General features: G+C 36.5%; 1 protein-coding gene across 1 annotated transcript in view; it reads right to left on the bottom strand.

Moving 5' to 3' along the window:
* Window positions 1-7,125: 7,125 nt before the first annotated feature.
* LOC121632194 overlaps window positions 7,126-15,139 on the bottom strand; it is a 16,837-nt gene continuing 8,823 nt past the window's right edge. The window contains exon 15 of the mRNA XM_041973439.1: window positions 7,126-7,802. Within this exon, the coding sequence (XP_041829373.1) occupies window positions 7,126-7,802 (677 nt within the window). The remainder of the gene's footprint in view (window positions 7,803-15,139) is intronic.

Below are 15,139 nucleotides of genomic sequence, written 5' to 3'. Positions count from 1 at the left end.
TGTAAGTGTGTGTCGCTGTCCAGGCACTTTTGGTCCACTTAAGTAAAGTACACAGTGAAAACAAACCAAACAAAGGAAGGTGTGAAATGTTTGGGCATTATCCACCTAAGCGAACCGAGTTCCCCGGACTATCTTGGTTTGAATGCACCCTAAGAAAAACACGCAGGAAGAATCCTAATCAGACATGCAAACAACCTCAACTGGACTCAGAGGAACATGAACTCCTCCGAGCTCCCCTTCAATGGCCACGTTTACATGATGTTCTTTAATTCAGAATTCATTTTTCAGAATTCAATAATTCGGAAATAAAGTCTTCTCCTTCGTGTTTATATGGAAATAATAATTCTGAATTGAGGTTTACATGGAAAACACAGTTATTAAGGGAGCGAGCCTGTGCAGAACGACCAGAATTAATTTACAGCAGAGTGAACGTATACATGATTGAGAAATTATTCAATTCGGATTTAAAATCAGAATAAACCAGTCACTTACTTTGGATTTAAGTTTAATTTGGAATGGTCATTTTCATTTGTTTACAAGGTCCTTTTTAATCTTCTTAAACAAGATTTCAATTTTATTCTGAATTAAAGAGGAATTAAAGCCCTCATGTAAACATGGCCAGTGTCCTGCCCTTTTACCGGCCTTCAACCACCCATCTGAAGAGACTAATTCTAGCTGCTACCGTCTTTCAGTAGCGATCTAAACCTCATGACCATAGTAAGGGCTGGATTTATAAGCTGTTTTCACCACATCAGTCCAGTACAAGACCTGTATTTCTGCAGATATTGTACCCACCAGCCTGTCCATCTCATGATTCATTTTCACCTCATTTTTACTGAAATATTTAATCCTGCTCATATAAGTGAGAAAGTGAAACACCAGTTCTCTTCGTGTTTTTGAGAATACATAATATCTGTGTATGTTTCGGCCATTTAGCAGACAAGGTTCCACTGTTCATGTGCAATAAAAAGAAGCAGATGATGGAAAGTGTATAAAGAGAGTATATGTACAACTAAGCAGCCTGCTTCTTACTCGGCCCCTCAGCTGGGTGGATGGATTTCTTTTGTAAAACCCTGATGCAGCTCTTGATAAGCAAAGCTGTTTAAAGAAATGAAAACACGCTTATCTGATTTAAGGTGTGACTCTTTAGTACAGACTTTTATGTGAGCTCACAGACACAGCAGCAGGTTTTCAGCTGGTGTTGGATGTTTGTGGTTTTGTGGGTAGGAAATCTAACCCCAGATCTACCTTTCCTGTTCTCTGCTGTGGAGTGGAACTGTCTCAGTGGAGAAGAACATAACAGAGCCACGGTTGTGTTTTTCCTTGTCCTTTGACAGCATGGGTCAGCTAATGGCAGCAATAGTAGATATCACTGAAATATATATTTAATTTAGTTTTGTTTGGAAGAAAAAGAGAAATTAAGTTTACAATCGTCATGGGGCCATAGATTCTTAATTCTTGTGGATAATTTGGATTTGTACGAACCCCCTCCTCCCCACAGCTGAATGACACATATTGAAACTCAATGTGTCATTTTTCTGTTCCTGTGGGTTGATGAGACGTGCTGTGGAGGTTGCAGGGTGGCAAATTGAAAAGACTCAATGTAAAACCAAAAGTCAAAAGAAATCACTCATGCATTTCCGCCGAATGGAATATTTAATTTTTCATTCTTTGTCACAATCACCCAGTCAGGTTTCTCTGCAACTTCACTTTCAGTGTGGTAAATGATCATAAAAATAGGTCTTATGAGAATTATTCGCGCAGACAAGGGTTTGTGTGGCTGGCACAGCTGACATTGAGCTGTGATCTGTCCTTGTTGTCATCTTTAGCATTGTGGCTTTGCTCTACAAACAGCTCTATTGTTCTCAGGATAATGAACCTTTTGACACACTTGTTTTGCTTTTTCTTACAGAGCAACGCTTCATACTGCTGTAAGATTCAAAATAAGAAATATCCAATTTTCCTGCTTTAAAAGCAAATGTTGATCTTAAGGGAATTAAATATTGCCTTGGTTTGTTTGGTACACCCAGAACTAATGGTTCTAAAGTCTTGATTGTATTACAATTAGTTTTGTTTGTTTTAAAGTGCTTTATAAATAAAGGTGGATTGGATTTAATGTTAGCAAATGCTACCAAACTGTAAATTAGCACTAGTTTACCAAAACCGATTCAGTTCTATGGCTATGCAAGTGTGTCTTCGGTTATTTCCACAGGAGCATGGGTATTTTGCATAGCAGATTTTTTTTCTTCCTATGTCTCTAAGCTGAAACTTTATCAGGAATAAGTCAAACAAGATGGCAAACAAAAAACGGATCACAGTGTGAAAAGGCAGGACGGTGTTTATGTAGCAGCGTCCTAAATAACACACTGCGACGCCTTCGTTCTTCAGTACAGTTGACTACTCTGTGTATATTTATATGCAAAGATGTGAAATGTTCTGTTAAGGTGAGCATTAACACAGTCATGGCTACGTCTGCTATTGCCATATAAAGACAAGAGCAAATGGTGGGTAAGATATTTTAGGAAATGTTTGTTTTAGGAAAAATGCAAATTTAAGTATCAGTCTGGTACTAGGCACTTGGCGCTATGTGAGTAGGTGCGAGCTGGTTGTTTTCTAGAGTTTTCCAAATCTTTTAAAAGTCTTCTGATGTAGCACAGCATAAGAGATCACTAAACATGCAAATACAGTCAAAATCAGTGTAGGCTATAGTTGTTTTCTTTGACATTAGGAAACAGTGAGTGTGTCTCAAACCGCGCACTTACATGAGTGCACTGGAAGGTAGTGCGTAGTGCGCACTAAGCACTACCTTCTGTAGTGCACACTATCGTGGGTAAGTCCTGATCCAAATTGAGCACTTTTTTTTTTTTTTTTTTTTTTTTTTTTTTTTTAAATTCTTTATTGAATTCTTTTAATATACAATCATAGTTATTAAAGATATTGTAAATTGAACATGGCATCTTAAAATAAAGGTAATATATATAAGAGATGTGACATAAATAAACATTAAGTAATCAGAGCAGAATGTTACAAAGAAAGTGCATATATAACTGAAATACATAGCAAATGGCAATAAACTTAAAGTAATACAAATAACTTAAAGGAGAAGGAGGCATAACTATTACAATTCTCCAATAAATTCTTGGATTATGTTAACTGTGTGTATACATTTTTTGTTGTCAATTTTTTTTATGCATTCAATGTAGCTTTGGAAATCATTTTTAAATACAGAAAAGAAAGGTCGACCTTTGGAAAATTTCGTTTTATGTATGTGGAATTTTGCAATTAGACAGATTAAGTTAGTAAAGTGTTGTATTTTTTTATCTTTGTTGTTATAGAGTAAAAGTATGTCTTTGGCTGTAAGATTAATAGATATGTTGCAAAGTGATGCAATGTAAGTTTCAATTTTTTTCCATAATAACTTTGAAAAATAACATTCATAAAACAGATGCATAATTGTTTCTACTTCACCATTACAAAATACACATTTCACATCAGTGTTAATAAACCTTGTTAGAGAAGAGTTGGTAGGATAGATGTTATGTATAATCTTGAATTGGAGTTCTTTTATTTTGTTAGAGATAGCAAATTTATGTGGAAGGAGCCAAGTTGCTTTCCAGTTAATATCAGAGAAAGAGGAGGACCATATAAATTTTCCTCTGGGTGTAATTTTTCTTTTCCTGAGAAATAGACTTCTTATATGTTTATTATTGCAATGATGACTCGTAATGTTTCGACCATTGATAAGGAAGGTGAATTCATCCCTTTCTGTTTCTTGCTTTTCATAATGCCCTTTCATTAATTGGAGAATGCCACTGGGAATAGCTTTAATCACTGTTTGAAATTCTTTATAAGTAACCGGAAAGACTTTAGATCTCAGAAACTCTTCATAACTAAAAATTTCACCATCATCATTTTGTAAATCATTTAGGTAGATTATTCCTTTGTCAATCCAATGTTTCAGAAATAGTGATTTGTTTCCTCTAGTTATGAATTCGTTGTTCCAGATAATGGTCTTGTGCGGAGAGAAATTATGATTAAAGCATAATTTGGCTGCTGACATAGCTTGTTGGTGAAATTTGGCTAATTTTAATGGTAACTTTGAAATATCATAATCGCAGTTTAGGAGAAAGTTCAACCCACCAACTCTATCAAAAATGTTCTGAGGTATAAAGTACCAAAGAGAGTCTGGGTTTTTCAAGTATTCCTTTATCCATTTTGTCTTGAAAGTGTGGTTTATATCCATATAGTCCAACAACTCCATGCCGCCATCACATCTTGGTGCTGCCAAGATTTCTTTTTTTAGATAATGACATCTGTTTTTCCAGGTGAAATTAATCAGGGTGCTGTTTATTTCTTTACAGATGGATTGTTGAACATATAAAGAGAGAGTAGGATATACAAATCTGGAGATACCTTCAGCCTTGCTTAGAAGAACTCTTCCAAACAGGGACAAATCTCTTTGAAGCCACATATTAAATATATTTTTGGTTTTTTGTAGTTTAGGCTTAAAATTTTTTTCTTGACGTTCAGTAAGATTTTTTGAAATATGAATTCCTAGATACTTCACACATTTTTTAACTGGTATTTTACAAATCATTGTTTCATTTGTATTGTAGAGACACAGGATTTCACATTTTGTTAAGTTGAGTCTCAATCCTGATGCAATAGAGAAGGTGTCTATTAACCTAAGTGTTGTCTCTATTTGATGTTTGTTTTCCAAAAACAACACTGTGTCATCTGCCAGTTGAGTTATCCTCACCTCTCTGTCAAATATCCTTAAACCTCTAAAGGCATTGCTCTGTCGAATTTGTATTGAGAGTAATTCGGCAACTATAAGAAAGAGAAAAGGAGAGCAGGGGCAGCCTTGACGAACAGATCTACGGATTGGAAATCTTTTGGTAGTATTTGGGGATAACATTACACAACTATTGATGTCTTTGTAGAGCATTCTAATATATGCTACAAAGTTTTCCCCGAAGCCAAAGGTTTGGAGAGATTGAAATAAAAATTGATGTTCTACACTATCGAATGCCTTATAGAAGTCCAAAAATACCATTAAAGCATCTGAATGAACATATTCGGAGTAATCTATTAAATCAAGGATGAATCTAATGTTACAGCTTATATGGCGGTCATTCATAAATCCGTTTTGAGTTTCATTTATGATTTCATTTAAACCTTTTCTTAGACGCCTGGCGAAAATTAGTGAGAGTATTTTATAGTCAACATTGAGCAATGTTATTGGTCTCCAGTTATCCAGTAGAAGGTGGTCTTTGTCTGGCTTGGGGAGCAAGGTTATTATGCCTTGTTTCATGGTTGTGGTCATTTCTTCAGTATTTATACATTCTTTTAACATCTCAAACAGGGGGGTTTCAATTATATCCCAAAAGTACTGGTAAAATTCAACCGGTAACCCATCTATTCCTGGAGATTTACCTTTTTTCATTTTGTGTACAGCTTCAAGAATTTCAGCTTTAGAGATAATTTTTTCGCAATCCAATTTAAATTTGTTAGATATCTGGGGAGTAAATCTTTTAACATTATTAATGAATTCTTCACTTTTTATTGAATTATACTTAGAACTGTATAGATCAGAATAAAACTGAAAAGTGTGGTTAGCTAGTTCAATTGGGTTAGAGGTTACAGAGTTATCTATTTTTAGAGAAGTGATATTATTCTTCTTATAGTTCCTTTTCTCCAAGGCAAAAAAATAGCTAGTATTTTTCTCACCTTCCTCTAACCATTTAGCTCTAGAGCGAATAAAAGCTCCTTTAGTCATATTAGTATATAGTTTATCTAAATCATCTTTCAATTTTATCAGTTTAGTTTCTTCCTCTAGAGTAAGGGAACCTTTATTTACTAGGATATTTAATTCTTTCATGATTCCAGTTTCTTCAAGATTGCTACGTTTCTTCATTTCTTTACTGTGTCTAATGGCTGATTCTCTTATTTTAAATTTAAAGAATTCCCATTTTTGTATATTGCTTAATTCTTTCCCATTGAAGATATTCCCAGCAAGTGCTTTGACAGAGTTACAAAAGGCTTCATTTTTCAGTAAGTTACAGTTTAATTTCCAATAACCACGTAGTGTTGCTTTTTTTTCTAAAGGATTAATAAAGGAAATAACTATCATTTTGTGATCTGAGAAGGGGGCATAAGTATGTGTTATGTCAGAGACATATTGCGTAGCATAAGAGGATATTAACCACACATCTATTCGAGATTGTAAGGAGCCACTAGCATTACTCCATGTGTATTCTTTTTGATAAGGATGAATATAACGCCATGCATCTATAACATTAAGATGCTCACTTAAATATGAAATTACATTAAATCTTGAACTAGAGGGCATTCTTGCTGGCAATCTGTCCATTAAATCATCAGCTGTATCATTTAGGTCTCCACCGATAATTAAATGAGCCTCTTTATATTTCTCTTTGAGCTTGATGAGGTTTACAGTCAGTTGGACAAACATATGTTTTGCTAGAGCATTATTATTATGACCATAATTGTTATTTACTATCAAAATGATATTGTTTACCTTCAGCACTAAAATTATCCATCTACCTTCTTCCGATGAGTGAGTTTCTAAAATATCTCCTTTAAATTTATTAAACAGAATTGCTACTCCAGCAGAATTGTTAGAAGCATGACTTAAATAAAGTTGGTCACCCCATTGACTTTTCCAAAATTTACGGTCATCTTCACAGGAATGTGTCTCTTGTAAAAAGAAAATATCAGCGTTAGATCTTCTACAAAACAGAAAGATTGCCTTTCTTTTGGCTATATTTCGTATACCATTGACATTGAGAGAGAGAATTTTAAGGTTGATGAAATTATTAGCTGCCATGGAAAGGTAAAACAAAAACAAAACTAGATGCCGCCTGACTAAGAACAACAATAACGAGAAAACCACAAGAAAGAGCTTATGGAAGCTCTCTACTTTAAAGGAAGGTTAGAAATTACTCTGAACATTATGAGTATCAAGTACATGAGATGAAACTGTTTGAGACCCTAACAGTGCTTGTAGTGCACCTTCTTTATTTATTTATTTATTTATTTATTTTTTTTTTTTATTATTTTTCATATTTAACCTTAAGTATCATAGTCTGCAGCACTTGATTCTTACGCTGTGAATTTCACTCCGTCGATGAAGACCGTCGGCCCTTGCCATCTGGTTTTTTTTCCCTCCTTGCGTGCTTGTTCCACCAAAGGCCACAGTTTGTTTCTGCATTCTTTCTCGGAGCGGGTTAGGTCTTCGGCCATTCGGAGGTTCATCCTCTTCAGGATGTCGGCGTTGCGCGACTCTCTCCAGATCTTGGTCCTGAAGGTCCGCATGTTGAACTGGATGATCACTGGACGCGGTTTGTTGTCTTCCCTCGGGCGTCCTACTCTGTGCACCATATCGACCAGGAAACCCAGCTTGTTTTTTTCATCTGGCGTAATTTGGCTCAATATTTTGAAAACTTCTTGCCTCACATCTTCGGTTTCCTTTTCTGGGAGGTTGATGAGCCGCAAATTCCATCTTCTGCTGTATCTTTCCCCTTCTTCGGTTTTTTCTTTCAGTTCGTCCACCCTTTTATCCAGTTTTATCACTTTTTCCTCTGTTTCTTTAGTTTGAAAGCTGAGTCCTTTCATCACTTCTTTTACTTCTTTAATGTCTGTAGTGTTTTGTTGCAACTTCTGCTCAAAGATGGAGAAACTCTGCTTTAACTCACATATGGCTTGGAGGATATCAGCGTTAGAAACCGTGTCCATCTCCTTTTTTTTCTCCGCACAGTTTCTTCGGGTTTGGGCTTTTGCTTGGAGTCACGGGAAGAGGGGTACATAAGCCGAGGAAGCCCTCTTCTGGATCCATATCCATCACTAAACTTTCTTTTGGGATCTTTTTTGCGTCTCTCTTAGACATTTCGACTCACGTGTGTAGTGTTGATGTTAGCTACTTAAGCTAGCTCGTTGTCTCACGTGTCGGAGACTAATATCCAATCGTTGGAGTCTTCAAGGAGTTCTTAAAAAGTTTTCTATCTTGTTTGGTGGGCGTTGAGCTGTTTAAACAGCTGCTTAATACGTTGGCCTCTTCAAATCTTAATCAGATACTCATTAATGTATCAGAGCATCGCGCTCACATGTCTGCACCGGTCGCCATCTTGCGCAACCCCCCTCCAAATTGAGCACTAACGTTTTGCACTTACCGGTAGTGACGTACCAGCTTAGCAGCGCCGCTCGGTTAATATACCTTTTTTTTTCTTCCAAAATCCAAAATCACGTCAACATACGTGTTTGCATGTCATACTTTTATGCTAAAACAGTTTTTAAATAAGCAAAGATATCTTAACTGAATTAAAGTACGTTACATTATACATTTGTTTTTATTGGTGTTTACACTGATACCGTTCACGTCTGCAACAGGAAACCGATTATACTAGAAATCATCATTTAAAATATGAAATGCAGTAATGAAGACGCTAAAACAGGGATGCAGAAAACATTTTATTTAAAATTTTAATTAAATCATTTCTCTCTTGCCGCCCCCTCTTCTCCACAGCAGCATCCAAGCCCGCAGGTGGTAAATGCCTCAGTGCCACTGCTGGCTCAGTAGTTTGATGCCACAGTGACCTACGGTAAACACAGAATGGAAGTTTATATAAAAGCAAACATTATTATGTACTTTATGGGTACTTTGTACATCACTTTAGATAAGAGTCTGCAATCAGCTACGGCTTCGTCAGTGTTACCATGGAAACGGGCCGGTTCTCTAAACCAGCGGTGTTTCCTAATCAGTTTTCAGATCAAGGACCATTTCGTTTACGCCAGAGACCCCGCAGTGCTTAATTTGGAGGTTCAGCAATCATGAATAAACATACGGAACCTATAGCATTAATCATTTTTAACACTTATAGCCCATCTAGATCCGCGAAATCGGCTATAAAACTGCTAACATTTACGTTGCTAACTCTACTGCAGCCTCCAACAAATGATCAGATCCATAACTGTCATCAGGGATAGAAGAGATAAGAAGCATGCTGCAGTTTATATTAGAATTATGATCAAATATCTTCATACTTACAACAGTTGAAAATACCCTCCGCCTGCATCGGTACCGCTAAGTCGGTGGCTGCCAGCTCGAAAAACTGGTTGAAAGTCCCTCCCCTTCCGCTACGTCAGCAAGATGGCGTCCGTTTAGTGCGTGTAGTGTCCATCGTTTCGCACTAGATTTTTGGCCGAGTTTTAGGGCAGCATCCGGGTACTTTCAGTGCACTGAGTTTTTACTGAAATTTCTGTGTCAGCGCACTAAGCACTTAAATGTAGTGTTCGAAGTATAGAAGTGCGCGATTTGGGACACACCCAGTGATTTTGTCAGATGATGCCTTGGCTTTTGGCAAAGCAGCTAATTAGCAAGACTGAAAATGCTAAAAACAACATTAGCATTCAGGAAGCAATAAACTACTAGCTTGGCTAGCCTGCCTTTTGATTGTGGAAAAAAAATGGTTTTGTAAATAAATTGTATCCCTTTCTGTTGTGAATATGTTAAACAGGATATAAGGCCGGGCCATTAGTGGTTGGTAATTGTACTTCTAAACTTTAGAGAGGCTAGCTACTTTTCGCCCTGCTTCCAGTTGTTACGCTAAGCTATGCTAACCTTTCTTTCCATAGATAGATACTGTAGATAGATGTACAGACATACAGACAGACAGACAGACAGACAGACAGATAGATAGATAGATAGATAGATAGATAGATAGATAGATAGACAAATAGACAGACAGACAGACAGACAGACAGATAGATAGATAGATAGATAGATAGATAGACAAATAGACAGACAGACAGACAGACAGACAGACAGACAGATAGATAGATAGATAGATAGATAGATAGATAGATAGACAGATAGATAGATAGATAGATAGATAGATAGATAGATAGATAGATGTGTTTCTATGGTGACGATAACAACAGGTCCAGAGCATCCTGTATCCCAGTCACAGTGAGTCACGCTGGCTCATTAGTGCTCACTGTTCATCTACTGGGGAGGAAATGAGAGGGACAGTGAGTCAAAGCAGTAATGAAGACTTGTTTTTTGTGCCTACTGACTCAGTGATGTCACCCTGTGGAGTTCAGTCAAGAATATTGTCCAAAATGGTGGAGAGAGCCTTCATCAGTGAATGGCATTAATTCAGTCATTCAGTCAACCTGCTAGCTTGAAAGTAATTTGTCAGCCTCCCTGTGGTGTTAGGAGCTGTCATCGCTGGTTTTCAGGCTGCTGTTTTAAATGTAATGAAGCTCGTAGAGGCCGAGTCCAGCTCTGTGTTGTTGTTACTCCATCGTTCCATGGAGTAATGTCTTATTGCTGTGTTCCTTCCTCCTGCTTTATGTGATTCAGGGGTTTTATTACCTTATTAACTTGTACCCCCCACCCCCAGCACAATATCTCCAGTCCTCATAAATGGATTCTTGAAATTTCTTGGACTTAAAAAAAAACAAAAACTGTTTATATAATTCCACAGTTTTTTCTACAGGAGCAGCAATTTTAAAACAAACTAAATTAGAAGCCTTGAAGATTGTTTCCAGGTCCACAAATAACAGCATATTTATATTACAGTGCTGATATCTCTGGTTCTAGCACCAGAGTGGAGGACTGGCAGAGTTTAACTTTCTCTGACTGCCATCTGGTTGCTACTTTCCTCTGAGTCAATAAAAGCAGGTTTCTTAAAGTCTTTTGGCAGTATACAGTCATCAGATCCTTGGTTCTGGGCTGTGTGACTAAAGCCAAACAAGCACAAAGACCGCTTCAGCTGTTGCAGATAAATGGTTGTCTGGGAGTTGCTGTTTTGGTTTTATATAGTCTGTTCCTACTAGGAATAAAGGGAATACGTCTGGGACAATCTGGTTAGCATGTTCCTACACTTTCAGATTCATAGACTCATAAAGATGGATGAATAAATAAATAGATAAATAAAAAGATCTGCTTCTTCACAAATAACGTCTGATCTGTCAAAGATTAAAATGACCAGACGCCCCCGGTTTTAGTCTTAGCCTGCAATGAACCTACGACACTGACCAGCATCTTTCCAGCTCAGATATAATAATTTAGATATTCCTAGAGATTAAAACAGTTTCTGTATGTGTTTCATTCAGGCTGTTTTTGAAACTCCTTACTCTTCTCATGTACTAACTTAGCCAAACTTCAGCACATAATACATAAGATGGTGTACTGTATCCCATAATGCAATGCACCACCATGGTCTATTATTATTATTATTATTGTTGTTATTATTGTTATTATTATAGTGGTGGTAGAATTGGAATCTTTATATGCACGAGGAAGGCATCATTCTTATTTATGACACATGTCCAAAGGTGTAGAAGAAGAGGACTAACCTGGATTAAAGTTAGATAAATATATAAACAAATCAATAAAACTAAACAGACGTTTTCAAACTTATTTTGTGTCAATAAATTATGAGTTTATGAGAATTATAAAAATAAATTCATACATTTTAAGGGTTTGAGATTCCCGTGGAATGTTGTTCTGTTTATTTATATACATATATTTATATAATATTATTATAAGACATAAATATATATATATATATATATATATATATATATATATATATATATATATATATATATATATATATATATATATATATATATATATATATATATATATACATACTTTATGTATTTTTTCCATACTGCACATTTTTTAACAGCTTGGATTTTACCTACTGTAATTGGCTAAATCAGTTCTTAGTTTTTGTATACTATATGGTTTGAGAAACAGCTTACATGTCCAGTTTGGACAACTACTTCTACTGAATTACAACCATAAGCAATGTAGCCTGCACCGCCACTCTCAGTCCACACTAAACAGTCCAGTTTATTAGTTTAAAACCAGTCAACAGAAACATGTCTGATCCACACCTTTATGTTGTGGCTTTTCAAAAGTGACAATGATGGTTTTAAAGGGGAATCTTTCTGTTTGGAGACAGTAGGAGGAGTCACAGCAGCAGTCCATGCATGGGGAGGGGGCCAGAAAACGAGTTTCATTCATTGACTTGTTGACTCACACTGGGTTGTAGCCTTTTAACGGCTGTGCTGGGACCAGTTTCATTCTCTCATTGCTTGAGGGCCACATATGAGATTTCCATAACAAATCATGAACTCCCCAAGAAGTGATGCAGTATCAACACAGGCAGTTAACATGTAACAGAAGCTTTGCAGCTGGGACATGCCAGGCCCATCAGGAGGTAGACCTTCACCCCCACCTCTGCAATGTATTCACATGGATAAATACACTAAGTTCTGCTTACAGTTAAGTTTTTCTATTCCACTTAAATTGGTGAGTAAGAAGCCACTTTAAATATGAAATAATGCACAATTCAAATCTTAGCATTATTGTTTCCCCTTTCTGTGAATCATTGTCTCATTATGTCGTAGCCAGGGGAACTACTGTAAGCAATTTCCAAGAAGTTGTAAATTATGGAGAACCCCTTTATCTGCCTAATTCTTGAGTCAGCTGTGTCTGTTATGAAACTGTGGAGCAGAGGGCCAAAAGAGGGGGCTCCTAGCAGTGGTTTGGATGTTGATTCAGGACTGGTATGATCCGTGCAGGGGAATGCCGGGGGTCATCCCACTGCTGCACGGCCTCCAGCACACAGCCAGGTGTTTCCCCTGCACGCTGGAAAACTAACGCCCCGACTCCTGTGCTGATGTCATCCTGAAATACAGCCATTTCTGTTCATGGAAAGTATTCAGTGTGAAATATCAGCTGAATGACTGTGAAGCAGACCCACTGAAAGCACCCAGTTAACCACAATCTGCTATTTGTTTTGACAAAGGAAAATAGGGCTGCAGTTTTGACATATCAGGGGGCAGAACTAGCATGGAGAATAGAAAAACATCAGGAAATAAAGTTAGATTGCTTAAAAATGACTGGTGAAGTGTGCCAGAAAATCAGTTTTGGACTTGTAAAAGTAACTATTAAAGATAATTAGACACATTTTAGGGAGCTATTTATAACCTTCATTTCAGTAGACCCATGGTAGTACATGGGAGCTACTTTTTGTTGTAGTCTACAGAAACATTAGATCTTTAGAGTGTAATTACAGTTATTTTTAACTTGGGTTTCATTTCTCTCCCACTTTTACTGAAGTTTAACCAAAATCTTGTGAATGACTCTCTGGAGATCTCTGTAAGCAAACGCTGAGAAACCGTTAATTTCCCAAATTGTTGTTTATTTTTCATGAAGTCACAAAGTGACCCATGTGTAGTTGGCTTGTTTTGGTTGAGTTAAGCCAAAGACCACAAACAGCAGCCCTTTTTATTTGCCAGCACACAGGATCTGAGGTAATTATAAAGCCTGCTAATCAGTAAGAATGCCCACATGGAAGCTTTGGTGTGTTGGTAACGATGACTATTAGCTGTATGTCTGATCATTCTTGATGTAATTGGAAATAATTAGCTCAGCCTCCTGAACACAACGTACATAACCTAAGTTTCATAAACAGTAAGACTTGATCTGAGGGGAATTAGTGTGTCTCCTTCCTCTCACCATCCAACTGCCCTTCTTGAACCTGTTTCAAGTGGAGGTCTCTTGCTCCTTTGACCAGCTGTTGCCCACTACCTGGTGCATGCTTAACAGTCTGTTACATTTAGCTGAATTAATTTAATCCACTTGGATTGAGCTGAATTAATTTATTGGGAATTTAATTATGATTAGCTGAACTAAGATGTGATTAAATGAGTAAAAAGAGTCAGGGTTGAATTTGATTGCAATGAATTTGAGCTAATTGGAATATATTCAAATGTTTTATTTAAATTCATTCGATTACAGTTGGATTAAATTGGAATATATTGAATGGGACAGAACTGGAATTAAGGGGATTATAATGAGTTGGAAACTGTTAAAATATTAATAAATATAATTGACTTGAGCTGGACGGAAGTGGAATAAGTAGGATTTTTTATGAAGTGAATTAAATGGGAATTCACTTGAGTATAAAAAATTAGATTAAACTGTTATAATATTTTGAATGGACTTGAACTGGCCTGATATGGAATAAGAATTATGATGAATCGGATTAGAGGGGTTTTATAATAAATTTGATTAAATTGAAATTCACTACATTGAAACAAACAAACAATAAAACCCAACAAAATAAAAACAAAACAACCAACAACCGTGATTAAATAAAGGATCATGATATTTTGGATTGACTTGACCTGGACTGAATTGGAATTCAGGGTATCACAATGAATTGGGTTATAATGGTTTATGACAATCAGATTAGACGATAATTCACTGTATTGTAAGAACAAATAACTTGAATAAACTGGAATAAACTATTTTAGTGTATTGGATTGATTGCCGGAAAATCAATATACACTGTTAAAAAAAAATGGTTAAGCAGCCCTCTAGTGGCGACATTTCTAGCAGTAAAGCAGTGTGTTTTGTCCCTTCAGCCTTTCCGTAGTCAGTTAGTGGTAGTTAAGATGTTTTTCACATTCTCCTTTATGGCCAGAAAACATTTGCCTGTAAGTATTCTAGTTAATTTGTAATTAAACACAGAGATTATTGTTGAAGGAAACATTTATTTATGTTGTGCCGAAAAAAAAGCACCCCTGCCGTGAAAAGCACCCCCTCTCAATGAGCCTTACCAAAAGCATGAACTAACCTGCTGATAAAAAGAAAAAAAACTAGATATACATATATTACACAGAAAAAAATATGTTGAAATGGCCTGTATATGGTCACACAGAAATAATAGGACCAGGACCAACAGGGACAGATTTACTGAGGGGGGGCACATTCTGGCAGCCGGGTCTGCCAGGATATGCCCCCCCTTCTATATCTGACTCCAAATCACTTGCAGCCCCCAAATCCACAACAGTTATTGCTGATCATGGTATGAGCATACTCTGAAAAGATCAAAGTGCTGAGACTAACAGGGACAGATTTACTCAGGGGGTGCATATTCTGGCAGACTGTCCTGCTAGAATATGAGCATCAGTGTTTGACCTTTTTTCTGTGTATATATATATATATCTATATATATATATATATATATTTTTTTTTTTTTTTTTTTTTTTTTTTTTTTTTAGCAGCAGGTTAGTTCAGGGTTTTGGTAAG

Source organism: Melanotaenia boesemani, chromosome 21, assembly GCF_017639745.1.
Source record: "Melanotaenia boesemani isolate fMelBoe1 chromosome 21, fMelBoe1.pri, whole genome shotgun sequence".
NCBI lineage: Eukaryota > Metazoa > Chordata > Actinopteri > Atheriniformes > Melanotaeniidae > Melanotaenia > Melanotaenia boesemani.
This window is presented reverse-complemented; position numbering and strand designations above follow the sequence as displayed.